The sequence below is a fragment of the Hetaerina americana genome, unplaced genomic scaffold (genome assembly GCF_022747635.1).
Source record: "Hetaerina americana unplaced genomic scaffold, ioHetAmer1.1.p SCAF_10, whole genome shotgun sequence".
Classification (NCBI taxonomy): Eukaryota; Metazoa; Arthropoda; class Insecta; order Odonata; family Calopterygidae; genus Hetaerina; species Hetaerina americana.
Genome location: NW_027286070.1, coordinates 9,777,229 through 9,796,267, shown reverse-complemented (window position 1 = coordinate 9,796,267; position 19,039 = coordinate 9,777,229). Strand labels below are relative to the sequence as shown.

Sequence of the window (19,039 nt, the reverse complement as noted above, 5' to 3'; positions counted from 1 at the left end):
GTATATATATATGTATGTAAGCTCTAGTGGTCATCAGAACGTACACCCCCTTCCACCACATCCATGTTGTACACGTCAACAATTTCAGAATGTAAATTTCATTCGCCTTGACCGGGATGATTTTTACACCGAAAGTATTGCATTGAAATGCATATTAGCAGATGATTCAGTCAAAAAGTTGCTGTTGCAGCATCTCTCACAGTTTCTTGGAATCCCTCTCATATTCCTACCCCTTCATTTCCCTAACATTCTTCATTCTAACACAGTCTTCAACATGCCATTGCCAATCTAAATATTCTTCATCCATCTTTCCTGCCTCTTTTTGATTTCTCCCAACAATCCTCTTTCCTATCCTACCATACCGAGCACATTTCCTAGTTTATTTTCTTTTCAGTTCCATAGTCCACCTTTACCATCCTTCTCTATGTGAACATTGTGCTTCTGAGAATACTGGATACCTAAAGATTCATCCTTTGGTTGTAAGACAAAGTCATACAGGCAAGTATAATGACCATCATTACTTTACGGGTATTTAAAATGAGCTTTTCACAAGATTATGACATTTATTGGATCTTACCAAATATAAAATACAACTTTGTGCTTTAAATACATAGGAAAATCACAGCTTTAAGGAACTGCTGCCACATGTCTTCCAGTAATTATTTAACTATTTTTATCAAAAAGAAATTAGCATAATTTTAAAAACCAACCTTATACTTCTGACACAACTTGGAAAAATCTTTTGAACTAGACAAATGAGGCAATACAACATGCAATTCCATAGCAGTCCATGTTCCAACTGTGGCATTTTGAAAGTAACAAGTTGAAATGTTCACAAAAATTCCTCACACCAGTCTGATAAGCACTGGAAACAATCAACTGCTTGTTTGGAATTAGCACCACATATGTCCTTCATCCACTCGACAAATAAATCTTCATTCTTTTTCAACACCAGGAACTGCCCCAATAAAACATAGGCCTGCAATAACAATAGTTACAAAATGAAATATATGGCTGACTCTATGATTATTCCCACGCAGTAACGGTGAAAGAATTCATAAAATATCAATATGTGCTTCTCCTTCCTTAAAGCGGATGAGTTTATAGGATAAGGACAAGCACCTAACCTTTCTAACCATGTTGTATGTAATCTTATACAAAATGGTTAGAAAGATAGCCAAGAGAACAAAAAGAATGTATTTGTACACAGAATTAAAAGGGGGATAACATATTAGGTATAAAGAGATGGAAAAATTAGTGTGGTGTAAGATACAATTCGAAATATGTCGAGGTTACAAAGGAAGGTAGAAATGGGTGCAGGGCACAGAAAGATGAAATCACTATGAGGAAGTAAGAAGGGAAAATCATAGGACACATCAAAATACGGCCAGAAGAAACCTGGGAAATGAGGAAGTGCTAGGTATGGTGGAGGAAGAGGGGGGATTGTTCAGGAAAATGTGACGAAGGAAGGAAAAATAATTGCAGTACATTTTTGGATTGGAGATGGAATACTGCACCCCCTGGTAGAATTGAGAATTTAGGTAGGTGAGGTAGAAAGAGAAAAGGGATAGGCATGCTGGATGGAATGATGGGAAATACAAAATATGTGAAATTGAAAAAATTTATTGCTTATTTAGTTTATAGTTTGTGTTGCCAGGGCATGTATTGTTAGAAAAAACTAAAAAATGCATCAACGCTCGGTCTGTGCTCATCTTAAACCTACCTTTAACGGTAGAATATTAATTACAATGATAGAAATGGTGGATTATTAGTCACTGGCCATATACATTAAGTAATTAATAATATTTCATACATTCAAACCTCTTCGGTAACCTCCCAATATTATTTATACGAAGCAGCTGAAAGGTGTATTTCATTCATGAACTGATTCAGTTTCTGAGATGTAGGTGTGGAGAATTATAGAAAAGGTTAAATAGTTGAAAATGAATACAAAAAAAGAATTGCCAGGCGAGGGGGAAGAGAGGGTGTGCTGGGAATATATTTGGAAGGATAGTTTAGGAACAGAAGTACTGGACTATGAGATAGAAAAGGCATTAAAGGAAATGAGTTACTCAAGAATTTGGGAAATCATTGGTTGTGATACCATTCCCAAAATATATATAAAGCAACACTATGTGAGGGCTATAAGTTTGAATTCGCATTCAGCAGAGGTTTTACTTAGGATCATGAATACGAGGGCGAATAAGAGTGAAAATTAGTCCTTTAATCAATTACCCTACAACAAATTGTGACCCAGAAATATTACCTTATCAAATCCTTGGTTGACCAACCGTTTCCCTAGCACTTCACCAATCCCAGCGACGTCAGTAACTGGTTTATCTCCCATCGGCTCAGCCACGAAATTTTTATGTTTCTGCGATGTTGTTGACATTTTGGCAGAACTGTCACATTGGGGAAAACATTAATATATCATTGCTAATGTAGAGCCATGTACAAGCAGTTGCATTACATGTTTACAAATATAAACTCCAAATGCCAATGTGAGAATTAAAACAAATCATGACTAATCCTTGAGGAATTTACACAATGTAAAACATTCCTGTTTGGAGGTTATGCCATTGAATTTCAAAGCTACATGATTTAGCGAACATAGCTTAGTATATAATGAGCTAACCTTTCAGTCCCAACGCGATGACAGACCACACTCACCAATGAATATTATAAACAAGCCCAACGAACACAATGTGTGCCACCAAATAAAGCGACGAAAAACAATTGAATATCGTAATAAAATTCAAACACACAACCACTACGCGGTAAAGCGTTATCCACATCCGAAAAAAATTCCGAATGTCTAGCGCAAGGTAAGATGCGACATCTATTGGTGTAAAAAGAAGAACGAGCGAAAGTTGTGTAATTCATACCTAGGCGGATTAAATTCAGTTGGTAGACGTTGGGTATTCAGTGAACCTACACTTTTTTTTACTGCCATTGGTGGCGAAATAACGGAACTAATCTACCGTTCTTGAAAACTTCAAGATAAACAGTGACGCAGCGTCACGGATACACCCAAATGTTACCGATAGATTTTCAATGAATGTGTCAAAATTCAATGAGGCGAATTATGAGGTTTCGGTCGTTGAAGATGCATCCAATCCTCATTGTGGAAAAGATGCTCTCACTGATATGTTCGGTTGGTTTATACAAGGAATTTTGGCATGCCTGGCTTTCACCTGTCTAATTCGTGAGTACATCTGCTTTCCATTTTATGTGTTATGGCAATCTGACGACTTTGCCTGTGCCAATAGTTCTTCAATTACCTCAATTTTCGCCATAAACATTCACCTATAGTAATTATAGCCTTATTTTTCGTCCGAAAATTAACATTACCCTCTTGATCATGACTAAGGGAGGTACTCTTGTTTAAACAGTGAAACGCTTCTGTGAACCTCGTTATGAACGGAGACCATGGCTAATTTGGTTTTATGACACCTCTAAACAAGGAATGGGGGCTATGGTTATTCATATGGCAAATGTGTTCCTGGCAAATAAATTCCAAGGTGATCCATGTACCTGGTAAGTGCACCTGGTCCATTACGTTCTGAGTAAAGGAATACTTTTAAGTCATTGGCACTAGAACCTGGAAACCTGCTTGATGATGAAATGTGGTGCATTCGTTATCAAGTCTCTTAGATCATTTGTGCGCATTATATATTCGATAAGCATACATAAAATTGAATAATGGCAAATTAAGGCGAGTCCCTAAATAATTTATTCCTATTCAATATATCATCCCTCATACCCATATTTGGGTTTGACTGAATAGTTACAGGAAGTGACCAGTGTAAGGGTTGATGCTGCTAGGCTTAATGGGAATACATTGGATTACTTAAACACTGACAAAACGTACCATAATAAAGTTTACGCTGGCACCGATGCCTAGCAAGTGGTTACATTTCTACTGAATAATAACTAGAGCTAAAGTACATTCATGGCTACTACTTCGTTTACACATGGTTACTCTCTGTTATACATAGCCTTTCAATTCGCTTTTATTTATTGTGTCAGCAAGTCATCAACCGGATTAATTACTGTTTTTTGCGCCCATAACAGATAGCGAAAATAGTGTATGTTTCAAATGGATTTATTAATAATAATTTTCTTTATTCACAAATATCATTTACCATTAAATATATCAAATATTATCAAAACAATTTAAGTTGTGAATCCAAATTCTTGCATCCATTAACTTGTTTCAGAATATATATATTGTAGTTTCTCTTATTCAAAGTATTATTTGAATTATCTTGTATTTATTGTAGAAGAATTTGGAATTATTTGAACTGCAAGTAGAGAAATGGGCATATTAATTTCAATGTAGGTAATTTGTGTGGCCGATTTTCCTTAAAATGAGAACAGATTTTCCTAGTGGTGCCCAAACAGTCAAATATGACCATTATTTCAATTCTGTCTGAAACTAAAATGTATAAATGTTATCAATATTTATTTACGTGTAACTGTTCATACATGATCCATTCCACTATTTTTCAACCAAAACTTTTAAACACCTGTGCCAACTGTGTTCAAGTGGTTTATAATTTTCTGCTTGCAGTATTTTTTAGTCTAAAACTTATTTTATTCAATTCATTAAGATGCTTTTTAGATTTGTGTATAATGTGCTAATTATAGGTTATCAATCATATTGCAGGTATATCATTAGCTTTCTTCTAGATTCATCCATTGGACTACTGATATTGTACATAGGGATAAGATTTTCTCAATATTTAGCCAAAGTGAAGCGATGGGATGCTATAAACTTCGGAGAATATGGTGAGTTTTTATTTAATCTATATATGCTGGTGGTTATTGTTCTGAGCTTTTAAATTCAATGCATCTGTACATTAATTCTCAAAATAGATTTTAATAAGCAGTATTAGAATGACTAAATGGAGATCAAGTTTAGTCAAGCTCAATAATAGATTCTTCATTCAAACATTCTGGATACAAATGTTTGAAATACCATGGTCTCTGCTAGTCTTTTAAATTGGTAATACAATGTCATGGTCCGTGGCATTGTAAGCACCCTGTGACAGTTGAGATCTTCCCCTGTCTTAATTGGCTCTCTCTTTGGTACTCTTGTTAGTGTGATATTATGCCTCTGGATTTTCCTTAATGGATTGAGTCACCAGAATTGTGGCAAAGTACTTCTATTTTGAAAAAAGGGATTGTTTCTTCTCAGGTGGTGGAAGATATTTAGATAAACCAAAAATCCATATAGAGAGTATTTATCAAATAAATTCATTTCCGCTAAGTGACCGTATAATGCAAAATAAGGGACATTTTCAGTTGTAAGGTATAATTTAAAAGTTGATGTGTAGAGTGATTTCTTTTGAGAAACTTAGTAAACTGTAGAGAGAGGTCTTGATGGTGTAACATTCACTGAAGTGATCTCACTGCACAGTAGTTATTGTTGAAGGATTCTGCATTCTCGGGTTTCACCGCATCGTTGTTTGATGCTGACAACAGTTTTGCTGAAGTTGCATTTGGCGTCTTCAGGTCGAAGACCTGATCTTCATCTTCGACCTGAAGATGAAGATCAGGTCAGATCATTCTATACCAATGGGTCAAAGTCAGGATCCATGTGTGCCTGTGCAGTAGTTTCCTGCTACCATGGAGTCTTAAGGGAAAAACCGATTATGTTTTGCAGTGTTTTCAACAGCTAAACTTTCAGCAATCAGGATAGCCCTAAATGAAATAAATGGAAATAATGGGTTCTTCCTCATCTGTTCAGGCTAGTTAAGCACTTTAGAATCCATATTGGTCTTCTCACCAATGCACCCGATAGTTCAGGATATCCATTATACCCTCCTATCCCTTTCTCTGAAGACATAAGAGGGTGTAATGGATATCCTGAACTATCGGTATAATACCCTCACACACTCTTACCTCTTCACAGAGGGAAAAGCGTAACCTTGCTGCAATGATTGTAACCTGCCCCTGATGGTGAAACATATTCTTATGGGACAAATTTAGTTGTGGTGTCTTTATTTTCAATGCTTTTTTTAATATTTATGTATTTATTGAAATTGGACTTAGGTTTTAAACATTTTCACAGTGGTACAAAATGACCACAGCAGTCGATGCACCCTAAAAACACCAAATACTACTTACTGTCTCTACTTTACGCTCTATGTCCTGTCAGGATTATTTTCTTTTTTATTTGATTGCGTTTGTTGAATGCTGGTTCCGTTAACTTTGGTTGCAGTGATGGAGTAATTCAGTAGATGAGGGCATGAGCAACTGTGAAACTATTTTCTAAAATAAAAGTAAGGATTTTGCAATATTTTGATACATTCAGAAAATACTTTCACTGTGTTACAATTGGAGAAAGTGAAACATAATTTACTGGTGATGTTGGTTCACTGAAAATCTTGTCTGAGCAGTTCTCTTTCCTTACATTTTATGCATTAATAACTAATTTACAACATGTATGTGTGAAATTTCTTCCAGGGAAACCACCGAGCATCAATGCGTGGCTAGCGCAGTGCTGCCTCTATGTGCTGCTCATGCTCATTGTTAAGGTGGTTGTCACGCTGCTGATTCGTCTTGACTTCTGGGACAGCGTCCGAGATTTTATCCTCTCCCCCATACAGAACCCAAGAGTGGAATTAGCTGTGGTGGTCCTCATCATTCCATTCTTTGTTAATGTAAGCTTTTTTGTTCCATCCATACATCTTGGTTTTGCCATCTTTTACATTTGTCTTCTTAACTAAAGAATTATTCTCAACTACCAAATCCAAAGAAACTGGGAAACAACATAAAAGTTATCTTAAGAGTCACTTGCTGATGTAGATGCAAATGTAAGTAATTCACAGTCTTACAAAGAATTGCCTTCAGTGGGATTTTAATCCAGATTTCTCTATTTCTAGCCTTTTACTGTTGACAATTGAGCTGCCAAGGCATCCTCTTACCTAGCCAATTTATAAGGGCTTGGGAGGAGTAAGTTAATCTCATTAATTGCCATGTATACTATGTTATGAGATTTATCATAAGAAATATTGTGATAATGCATTTGCTGCAATCCATCAGAACATCTTATTTCTTTAGAGTCCTTTTTAATCCACAGGGTAAGAGGCTGCCTCTATAGTGTAACATACAAAGCACTTGGTCAGATGCTGAGGGACCAGAATCTAGTTTGAAATTTAATAATGGCAATTGATTTTTAAACTGTGGATTTCTTGCATTTGAGTTTAATTGCCAAGCCTGTAGAAAAGGTTTTGGTGGCTTCTCATTCAATGAAATGAACAGTCTTTGATTCTTCTAACTACAGATATTAACGAAACAATGCAACAATTTGTTTCATTGGAGAATGAATTAATTTTCTCTCTATTTTTTGAGACAGAGGAGAGCAAATTTATCAATTTGATTTTTACTACCATTCCAGAATAGAATGTTCTAGCTTAAGTATGAATTTCATACCAGAAGTCTTCATTTTATTGAAAAGTTGCATTCGAGGGTGTGATTTTTGTGGGAAAAACTTTTAATTTTACTGTATTTATAGATTATATAGCAATAGCATGCATGCCAATAAATAAAATAAAACAATGAATAAATCTTAATTTTATGTGCAAAAGATTAGTGAATAGTTTGCTTTTGTTCTCTTCCATTTACTATCAAGGCACATACTTTTTTCCTGTTGAGAGTGTTGGCAAGTCCACAAGTAACAGGAGAGGACAGATTTTACCTAATTTCATTGAGGATTTTAACCTCTTCTCATTAAATAGTGGAAAAAAATGTGTTTTATCAGTTTTTATGGAGTATTCTCGGCATTAGCTCTCTGTATATCCTCAAGAAGTCTAGTTTTAAATTTGAAGTTGTCAACTCATCATGATCTTTGTGGGAGTGATCACTTTCCAATTTTACTTGCCAGAGGAGACATTTCACCTTACGTTTTCAAAATTCCAGAAAACTGGCTTATCAGCCGTGCCAACTGGGCATTATTCAAGCAAGATTTTACTCTTTAAGTACGATGCTGTTTTCGAATGATTGTGCAACGTCGTGAGGCTAACATCATCACTCATAACTGCAGCTACTGCAAGTTTTCCTTGGTCCTCTGGTAATCTTGCTCGAGCACCTGTGTCTTGGCGGAATGAGGAATGCTACAAGGTGATGAGGCTTCAGATGAGGAAAAGGGCATTGAGTATTTTTAAGAAATACCCAACAGCAACAAACCTGGCCTCTTTTCAAAGGCCGAGAGCACGAGCTTGAAAGGTCGTGAAGCAAGCCAAGAAGGCTTCCTGGATTGTTTACGTCTCTAATATCAATCATAGAACCCCCCCTCACCCAAGTCTGGGACTAAGTTAAGTTAATCTCCTGGTCCAAGGGCTCATTCGTCATCTCATCATTGCTCATAGCTGGCCAGGTGGTAACATGACCCTCAGATCCTGGCCAAAGTCTGTTGTGATACCCATTCCAAAGGGGTGAATATAAGAGGAGACCTGGGATCAAGCCTGGGAGATGGATCTGAGGTTTTAAGCCACGTTTTAATGTTTTTGATGGAAACTGACCATTTATGTAGCAAATGAGAACAGCATCTGTGAGGCTGTTTTTATTGTCAATATACTTATTTTTTATTGCATTTTGTTGATCTATTTATTACATACGAGGTGTGTTCAAAAAGTAAGGTGACTTTATATTTTTATGAAAAAATATTTATTTATTCTTTAATATTCAAGTTGTCCCCATCAAAGTAATCCCCTCCAAATATAATACACTTGTGCCAATGCTTTTTCCAATCCTCGAAGTACATCTGATAAACAATTTTTGGAAAAGCCTTGAACTGTTCCAGCAATGCTGCCTTTATTTCCTCAATCATTGCAAATCTCAATCCTTTCATAGGTCACTTCAGTTTTGGAAACAGGAAAAAGTCACAGGGGGCTAAATCGGGTGATAACGGTGCCTGAGGCATGATTGTGGTGTTGATTTTGGCCAAAAAATCTCTCACAAGCAATGATGAGTGAGCAGGTGCATTATCGCAAAAGCCATGAATTGTTTTTCCACAATTCCGGACCTTTTTTTTGTATTGCTTCTCACAAACGGTGCATAACTTCAAGGTCATACCTATTGACTAAAACTTTATAATCCTTATTGACTGTACAAACCCTCTAGGAAGAATTCCTAATGTACTATACCGTGGTAATTGAAGAAAACAGTGAGCAAAACCTTGACATTTGATTGAAATTGGCATGCGTTTTTCGGTCTCAGTTCTCCTGGGTTCTTCCATTGGGATGATTGGGCTTTGGTTTCTATGTCATAACCTTATACCCATGATTCGTCACCAGTTTTGATCATCTGGAGCAAATCAGGGTCATGATTGGTATCATTCAACAGCTCCTGAGGGAAGCTCATGCGATGGTTCTTTTGGTCAAAATTAAGCGGTTTTGGAATGAACTTTGCTCCCCACACATCCAAAAAAATTGCATAGCGTAAGTACTGTCCTGATATGTCAATATCCTCAGCAACTTCTCTAATAGCAATTCGATGATCTTTTAAAATAATTTTCTTAATTGCTTGAACTTTTTGTCTGTTGTTGACATGCTGGGGTATCCAGAGCGAGGTTCGTCATTGGCATTTTCTTGACCATCTTGGAAGAGCTTGTACCACTAATAAACTTTTTTTTTACTCAGAGCAGACTCAATGTTTGTCACTGTCAGCATTTCAAGTGTTTTGGAGCACTAATTCCATTTTTTAAACAAAATATGATGCAAATTCTTTGATCCATTTTTTTACAGCAGAAAATCACCAAGCACACCAAATCACGTCAAACATTTATAATAATAATAATAATAATTTTTATTTGTCCAGAGACCATCATACAAAAAAATTGTACACATAGTATAGGACACGTCAATATATACAATAATACACAATGTAAATACATATGCCTATTCTAAGTTTCATGTTCCATGAAATTCCTAATAGAATAGAACAAATTCCTTTGAAGAAAAGCTCTCAATTTTCTTTTAAATAGATAAATGTTTGTGCTGGATTTCAGGTCCTCGTTTAGCTTATTAAACATAAGGAGACCCATAGATTTAGGGCCTAGTGCGGTGGTTCTAGTTCTTACGTAAGTTCGGTGCAGATCATTTTTAGACCTGGTCCCATAGTGGTGAATACCACAATTTGTATCATACATTGAAAGGTTTACAAAGGTGTACACCAGTAATACATAGATATAAATACATGGCAAAGGTAGAATGTTCAATTTATGGAATAATGGACGACAAGGAGTATTATGCTCTGCTTTGACAATTAGCCGTACGGCTCGCTTTTGAATTTTAAATATTGTGTCTGCAAGCGGAGAAGAACCCCAGAAAAGGATACTATATACTATACAGGAGTAGATATTTGCATAATATATTGACATGAGGACATCCATTGTTACGGTAAACCTGATGCTTCTAATAAGGAAGCAAATGGTATTCAGTTTTTTGCCCAGGTGACATATATGCTCCCACCAGGACAACCGCCCGTCTAGAACTATTCCTAGGAATTTTGCGCTTGGGGAATTAGTTTTCCACTTGATTCAATTGCAAAAGTGGCCATGTTTTTGTTTTTATTAGCAAAGTAAAGTAGTTGGGACTTTTCCACATTTAAATTCAGCTGATTCCTGCTACACCATGAGTTCAGATGTTGAACGGTTTGTTTAGCATTGTTTGTTAAACTTTGGACTGTAGAGGCAGTGAGTATGATACTGGTATCGTCTGCAAATAGGAGTGGATCATCCCTTTCGTTGGTTCTTATATTCTCAGGTAAGTCATTAATGTAGAGGAGAAACAGGATAGGACCCAGAACTGAACCCTGTGGGACACCTTGGCATACAACTTTACCAGGAGAGATGAATTTTTTTCCATCATTGAGCAAAACCACGTGCTGCTGACGGCCCTGAAGATATGAGACTAACCAGTCATGTGCATTGCCCCTAATGCCATATTTATGCATTTTTTGCAATAGTAAATTGTGATTTACTGAGCCAAATGCGTCAGAAAAATCAAAGAACATTCCTACAGATTCTAACTTGCAATCAAGAGCTGTCAATATATTATCAATTGCCTGATAAGTAGCAGATTTGGTGGACCTATTCTGCCGAAAACCATGCTGAAATTTTGACAGAATCTTCTCAGATTCAACATATGGGATGAGGCGATTGAGAAACACTTTCTCAAATATTTTGCTAAACTGATTTAGGAGAGATATTGGGCGATAAGAATTCATTTCGTGGGGGCTACTTTTCTTTTTATAGAGTGGGATAACTTTTGCAACTTTCAAAGGAGGTGGGAATATTCCTTGCAGCAGGGATTCATTTATAATATGTAATAGAGGTGTCCTGATCAGATGAAATGAGCATTTAAGAACTGGGCTGGGAATCTCATCCAATCCTGAACTAAATTTATTTCGTAGATTCTGAAAAATATTTTTCAATTCTATGTCTGTGCAGGGGTAAAGAAATAAGGATTTGCAAGAGCTGGTAAAGCTTGGCTCCAATTTATATTTGTCAATAACAAACTAAATATGCTACATTTTTGCAACTGTAAGAAAAGGTAAGGAATATGTGTCCCAACACAAAAAAATTAAAAAATCGAAACATTACCTAACTTTTTGAACACACCTCCAATTTATTATTTAAAAAACGTTTAATCTATAATGCCGTTTATTGTATTGTAAGCATTATTTGCTTAAATTAATTGACAGTGATGCAAAATGACCTTAGCTGTCAACACACCCTTTAACCTGTAAACTAACTTGAGGTACATAGCTATCTCCTAGAGAATTAACTCGTGTAACCAGTTTGTCCTCCTGAAGGAATCCCTTTTCTATGTCACTAATTTGAATCCTGGAAAAAGTTGAAAGTTCAGTTGATCACTCCCTTCCTCATGCCTACCATCAAACTTAAGTGATCATTATCACCGTCATTTGCTCTTTCACTTAGCAAAACACTTTATTAGTACCATTCTGGAATCTTTGGAAAAAGTGTAAATTGTGGGTAATGAAGATAAGGCCTCTTTTTCTTGAAAGTTCACTCTAGTGTGGGTAAAAATAGGAATAAACAAAACATAGCAAACATTAAGAGCAAGGTCTGTAATTGATTTCCTTAACCAGTTCCTTAGTGGAAAATCAATATTTTTTCACATTGTGTTTACATTGCTGTTTGTGTATATTTCTTATGAAGTATGATGAATTGACTTCAACGTGCATAAGTAATTTATCTACAGCCATCATTATAACTTGCACAAACTTATTCAAATTTTTAAAATTCCCCTACGTAAAGATTAATTTTTGAAACTGCAGTTAGTATTTTAGAAAACAAGTTAAAATGTTTAAAGATCTTGGTGACAGAATTCACTTTCAAATAGTATTATTATTATTATAGGTAATCTACTGGTTAATGTAGGTTTTGGATGGACAGGGCTACAAAATAGTGCAATGATAATCCCCCTTCCTCTCCTGCTGAACAGAACCTGACCACCAACTTTACATTAAGCCCTCTTCAATTCAGCATACTTCTTCCTCCCTTCATTCCATCCAACATGCCAATCCTATTCCTACCCCTTCCTTGTTTGCCCAACATTCTCCACTCCATCAGTCTTCAACATCCCATTACCAATCAAAAGGCTCTGCATCAATCTTTCCTGCCTCTTTTTGATTTATCCCAACAATCCTCTCTCCTCCCCCACAATACCTAGCCATTCCTCATGTGTTTTCCTTTCAGTTCACTTTACCTTTTCCGTCCTTCTCCACACCCACATTTCCAAAGAATCAAATCTACGCCTATCATCCTGCTTCAATGACCATGTTTCCACGCTGTACATAACCATGCTCCTTATCAAAGTTTTAATCAGCCTCTTCTTGACATCCTTACTAAATGTCCCTGTCATTAATTCCCTCCTTGTTAAAGCTTCTTTGCCTTACACATTTCTTCTACCTATTTCCCTGCTACTTTGACCATTTTGGATGAAAACACTCCTGTTCCACCTGCTTAAGTTTATAATAATAGTATTATACATTCACCTTAATGATCTGCTATTGTAAAATATGTGTGGTCAGAGTCATTGTATGGAATTCAATGCTTGTACAATGTGTATTGCATTATTTTCCTGCCTTCATGTGCCATTCCAAAGCATATGTCAGTCAGGAGCTCAACTCATCTACAAATTTCTGCCATTGGCAACTGCTTTTGTAACATGCAGCCATTTTCAAATTCTTAATACTAGCAGTTCACATTACTACCATTAGATGCACTGTTTATTTGTGTCATTGAGGGAATCTCTTTGAAATATAGTTACAAAACGAAGTTGCACAGTATCCCAACTAGCTTGGAAGCCCATTAGACTGCCATATCTCCTTTTCTGTGTTACTGCCAAAATATTTTCATACTAAAAAGTGTTAACTTATTATTATTCATTTATTATTTATTACTTATTATTGATTTATTAGCTTGAAAATATTTTTTTAGAAAGACAGAAAAGGGGACGTGGTAGTCCAATGGCTAGATTTATGGACTACTGGCTGGAGGGTGTAAGGATGCCTCTGGGCACCCTCACCTTCACTCTAACTGATTTTCTTGGCGACAGATCTTCCTTGGAAATCATGGCTGGCCCAGAGAAAGAATTTGGCTCCCTTATTACCGTCATAATGCGTACATTTCTCATACCCAAAGGTACTATCACCTATCAAACAGACCTATGATTGTGGTTATTGCAGAAAAAGATGTTATTAATGGGAACTTTAAAAATAAAATCATCTGTTACCAGGGTAACTTACATCTGAGTATTAGGAAAGTTTGAAGGAACTAGAAAAAATTTTTGGGCATGAAAATTTTGATGTAGTAAGTGGGGAAACAAATTCTAATGGCAGAAGTAAGGGGTTTCTCTTTTATTTTGAAGAGAGTCATTAGATACTAGGGCAATGAGATGATGATATTAAATTATTCTTTGTCTCATTTTCCTGGATGTGATTGTATAATAATTTTCAGTCATTAATTGGAGATTCAAGGATAGAAGTTCCTTGAAGTATTTTTACCATACTCTTCTCACTCCAGGCTCTAATGTTTTGGGTGACGGACAACTTCCTGATGCGACGTCGTGGGTTGTCAGGCTGGGGTGGCAGCGGAGGAGGGGGTACCATGGCCAATGGGGGTGGTTGGAAGCACGGTCGCCGTCGCCTCCCCGTGGCATGCAGTCATGGGGCCCACAAGAAGAGGTCAACTCTCCTTGTGCGGCTAAGGGGTGAAGCAGTGTCCCTGTTCCACAAGGGGGGTGGAAGTCCAGTGCGTGTGGGCTCCCAGCGCCGCAAAGGGTCACTGAGCGATCATGAGGAGGAGGATGAGGAACTTCTGGGGGCGGCTGAGGACCTCCATCATGGAGTGGATGCCCTGGAGGAGGAGTTTGGGGGAGGGGAGGTGCCATGCGGTCCCCTCTCAACTGCCTCCTCACCCACCCCCTCACCCACACCCTCCTGAGGCCCATGTCATGACCAAAGATTACCCCACCCTGCCCTGTCCCTCTCTGAGATACACGGTCTCGCCCCCTCCTTATTCCCCCCTCCCAAATTCTTAGATCAAACTCTGATCATTGTCCCTAAGCTTTCGGTTTCATCACTCTCTCTTTTTCTCTCTCATTCCTATTAAGAGCCTCCCCAAAAGATTTATCGTTTAAGACAATAATGCAGGTCCCATTTGCCTCTCTTTGCTGTGTGTGATTACTTCATTGTCGGCTGTGTTAGAGGTGGCACTAAGTGACTAAAAGTTAACTTGGAATAACTTAACATCATCTGTATTCCTGAAGCAATAGGTTTGGCATGTATCATTGGAGCCACCTCCAATGTGCCAAAGGTACCAGAGTCATAGGGAGGGCTCAAATTCATGACCATAGGCATAATAAATTATTTATGGCACTAACAAGAGTGGTATTGTCACATGTGTTTAGACATTAGATTGGAATAATGAGTGCCCCCAATGATAAAATGTCATTGTCATGAATGGTGCTTAAAGGTAGGAAGTGAAGAAAACTTGCAGGTGTGGTTTTGGTAAATGTACAGCTTTCGCATATCTTTTAAAGTCACACATGATATGTGACGAGAACTTGCGTCCATACTCAACTGCATTCAATCTGTCCCAAATTTTATAATTTTTTATTGTCTAATGATTGAATGCAGGGAGCCATTTTATTATGGAGCTACTACTATCATTTAAGACTGGTTACAGAGCTATTAGTATGCATATGCTACATGTATAAACCAAAGGCTGCTGAGATTTTGTTGTCTGTGCTATTTAAGTGTGGATTCAATGGAAGTAGGGAAAGATATTAACCAAAGTTTGCATCAGTGATAATGCTCTCTCATGTCTGGGTATCATGTCAAGGTTGAAGGAAAGGCATGTGGCCGGCGTGCATGAAATTACAGCATAGTATTATTATTTTGGGCCAGTTTCCATCTCCCTCATCAGGACTCCCAGCGGGCCATTTTTTAATGCCTGTCATATATTTACATACTTAATTATTTCACACTACGCCAATAAAAGTAAGTAATGTAACTGCATATTTTTGTCTATTTTGGTAATGGTTGGTCATATTTGTACAAAGGTTATGATTATTTTCATATTAAGCCATGAAAGGTCAGTAATTTATCTATTAGTGTCATTCAAAGCAATAAATTTGATTTTCTGCCTGTTAGGTCCTTTGGTCTAGTTTCTAAAAGATAAGTCAGCTTATTCAGGCCTCGGAGAAAGTTTCTTCTCTTCATTTTGATCTCTTTTTCCAACCTTTTTTTCAAAAGTTCCTTTATTTCCTGAAATCATCTTCAAAACTTCCTTTTTTTTATTTTATTTTACAGATTACCTGCTCTGTTGAGAAGGTAGTTAGGTTTTTCAGACAGTAATTCCCATAGAACTGGCCATTCTTGCGCTTGTGCTTGCTTCATCTTCCCATAAATATGGCAATGGGCAAAGGATACATTTTATAAACTGACGAGGTATTTCAGATAATCCAGTTACAAATTGGATAGTAAATCTTGTACTGAGTCATTGGAATTTAGTCTTTTCTTTTACTGGATGTATCCTCAAGGGTTTTGCTGAAAATGTGAAAACAGCATTAATTGTGATCTGTGATGGCTGTGTTGTGAATGGGTGGTAAAAAGAATAGTGGAATGGAATAACTGTGAATGCCAGAGGCTCTTCAAAGGGAGTACAACATTGTGCTTTTGACTGTGGCAATAGCATAATAGTCTAGTCCATGAGATTTATATCTTGCACCCTTTGTTAAATAAATTTCTCTGCTGGTTCTTGATGTCAACCACTTCAATAATCATGATTCTGTTGTAGGCTCTTCTCTTGTAAGAATTCTAGTCTCTGTTGAATTTGTGCCATGTTCTACTGAATATTTTTCTATTTCGGAGTACTCAGTGAATATAGGTTGCAAAGAAACAGAATCCATTCTATATTTATTTGAAGCTGTTGCAAAAGGTACAGTATCTTTTGAAATGATAGCCATTTTTATGGCTACATGATGATGAAATGATAGTTTGGCAGCAAATAATAGCAACAGAAAATTGTCTAGACATGGGGTCCACCAATATTTTTTCTAATCGTGTTATAAAGAATTTAATTTATTTTGAAATTTTGTTTTGCCTAAGTTTTTTTCTTATTGCATGAACTATGAAGGAAATTATATGGATGTTCATCACTAATTTTCAAGGCCATTACACTGATGGGTATGTAGGCTGCTCATTTTTCAAATCATGATCAATAAATTCTGAAAAATTCTGCTCATGAGTTCTGAAGGCTGTTATACAAAAGGAATGATGTTTCTAGCATTTGTGTATGAATTATATGGAATAGTAATTTTTGTTATTTTATATTTAAAACATAATGAGGAAACTTAATTTAAAATTTCACTGTCCAAATAATATTCTCTTTTAACTTACATTATATCTATCTGATCTCACATAGAAAGGTAATCAGGAACAGACGAAGTAAAATGAATAGTGAAGTGATAAAGTCTTCTTGCAGCTGAAAGAAATGTAAGCGGAGAATATAGGTATTGGAGTGGAGCACTGATGAAACATCACCCTGCCAATAGTGGCCATCAAGAAGTGATGCTCGTTGTAGTTTTGCAAACTAAAGAAACACCTCCGAAAAGGTCATTTTTTGTACTAATTTTTAATTTTTTGCGAAATATTTTAAAGTTCAGTGACAGCCTTTAAAGTTTCTTACATAGTTGCATGATGGTTGATACCTTCCTGCTATTGTAAATGGTTTAGATTCAGCATATATCCTTCTGTTAATTTTCATTAGTTTTTTTTTCAAATTCACTATTTCTAGTGCAGTGAATATGCATGGATCTGATGATTTCACCCAGTCCAGTATCTCCACTCCCCTCCCACCACTTAAGCAGCTCCTAGTTGACCACCCGTAATGCCAAGTCTCCAGCAGCCATTATGATGAACAATGTTTGGTCAGGAAATTCGAGAAAGTTGAGGCACAGTCGGATCTTTCTCGTTAATTTGGAGCATTCTTATGTTTTTAATATATATCATTATGCAATTCTATTATTATTCTGCCAAAAATTGGTCCTTATATATAGCAGCTTTTATGATCATGAAACAGTGTAGTGTAGTGAATTTCAGAAAATATATATTTTTTTGCTAAATAATCATTGAAATCAAAAGCCGTGTTTCAAAATAATTGAAAAAAAAACAAGGCTGGGAAATTACCAATCCTGGCCTAAGAATGTTTTTATAATTTACATCAAAATTCTCTTCTGTATAGGGGTGGTCTATTTAAGTGTCTTATGGTGGGTTTTCATATCTCCTAGCCCTTTTCTGTATTTCACTCTGTGTGTGTTTTCAGTTCACTTTTCTTTTCCGAGGCCTGATTGCACTGACCAGTGATATGTTATCAGTACATGTAAAATCATCATAAATGTGTATCCAGCCAATGTGGTGCACCATTCACTTCTAATAATTTCCTAAGTGGATGGTTGAATTGCAGGTTGTATATACTTGTAGGATTTTTCATAATTTACTCTATACATTTTATCATTCATGAAGACATTTGAAAGTCATTTTCTCCTGTGATATGACCCGCTGGGACCATTGCCTCCATTGCATTTGTGAATATTTGCATCATAGTACTTGGTTGATTCCCTTTATTTTTTGCATATGTACTATTACAGAATATATTTTGAAGTGGCAACGAAGTAATGGAGGTAAATATTTGTTAGTTTCCGCTTACTTATAGAATATTTGATATTAATGTTTATGTGCAAAGGATATAGAAGGGAAAACAAATTGTTACCTTTTGGATATCAAACTCGAATGTTTTCAACATGGATGAGGTGAAATAATTGAATGTTTTTATATTGAAATGAAGTAAAATTTCCATAAACTATATAATCAATAACTCTATTGTCTGGAGATAATTTATGAGATCCTTAATATGAAAATGTATATGACATAATATCATGGTATTTATCAGAAGCTAATAATTGGAATCGTATTTTCATGAGAGATTTCAAATGGCAATGTCCTCAAACACATCCATGTGTGTATCAGATTAAAGAAATATATGTTTAGGGTTGCAGCTATTTATTATTTATTTTAATGGTGAATCAAACTGTGAAAGCTTTAACTGGAAGAAGTTTCATGAAGTGAGTGTTTATGTAAATAATGCTATTTCATATGAAAAGTAAAGAGCTTTTACAGCTAATTGACGGCTTACTGTCATTATTATTATTATCATCGGTAATCTACGAATGAAGGTAGGTTTTGGATGGGCACAAGCTACCTAAGGATACAATTATAATTTCCTTGCTTCTCCTAACAAAAAACAATCTAACATCCTACACCACAATGAGCCCCTCATAAACTCTGTATACTTCTTTCAATTTGCCCCAACTATTACTTTAGCATAGAATCTCTGAGATTAATCCTTAAAAATCTCTACCCCAACCTCAAGAATCACAATCCCACAACTAACCCTTTTCCCAAATGTCCCCCTCTGTCACATCAAGCCTGTGAAATCTCC

The 19,039-nt window shown here is 36.3% G+C and overlaps 2 protein-coding genes across 2 annotated transcripts; one reads left to right on the top strand and one right to left on the bottom strand.

Annotated features, from left to right (window-relative positions):
* Window positions 1-557: 557 nt before the first annotated feature.
* baf (barrier to autointegration factor) lies at window positions 558-2,732 on the bottom strand. Its single transcript, XM_071597018.1, has 3 exons — window positions 2,636-2,732; window positions 2,267-2,402; window positions 558-979 (listed from the first exon to the last, which is right to left on the bottom strand). The coding sequence occupies exons 2-3, from the start codon at window positions 2,390-2,392 to the stop codon at window positions 833-835; spliced, it is 273 nt and encodes a 90-aa protein (XP_071453119.1). The 5' UTR covers window positions 2,393-2,402; window positions 2,636-2,732; the 3' UTR covers window positions 558-832.
* A 267-nt stretch (window positions 2,733-2,999) lies between these two features.
* On the top strand, window positions 3,000-18,732 carry LOC139699975 (store-operated calcium entry regulator STIMATE-like). Its single transcript, XM_071598380.1, has 5 exons — window positions 3,000-3,205; window positions 3,393-3,537; window positions 4,670-4,791; window positions 6,472-6,668; window positions 14,060-18,732. The coding sequence occupies exons 1-5, from the start codon at window positions 3,055-3,057 to the stop codon at window positions 14,477-14,479; spliced, it is 1,035 nt and encodes a 344-aa protein (XP_071454481.1). The 5' UTR covers window positions 3,000-3,054; the 3' UTR covers window positions 14,480-18,732.
* The last annotated feature ends 307 nt before the right edge of the window (window positions 18,733-19,039 follow it).

Coding starts and splice junctions, on each gene's coding strand:
- LOC139699975 (XM_071598380.1), top strand. CDS start 3,055: ATGAATGTGTCAAAATTCAATGAGGCGAATTATGAGGTTTCGGTCGTT. Junction 3,206..3,392: donor GGCTTTCACCTGTCTAATTC/GTGAGTACATCT, acceptor TTGTTTAAACAG/TGAAACGCTTCTGTGAACCT. Junction 6,669..14,059: donor TCATTCCATTCTTTGTTAAT/GTAAGCTTTTTT, acceptor TTCTCACTCCAG/GCTCTAATGTTTTGGGTGAC.
- baf (XM_071597018.1), bottom strand. CDS start 2,392: ATGTCAACAACATCGCAGAAACATAAAAATTTCGTGGCTGAGCCGATG. Junction 980..2,266: donor TCAACCAAGGATTTGATAAG/GTAATATTTCTG, acceptor TTGTTATTGCAG/GCCTATGTTTTATTGGGGCA.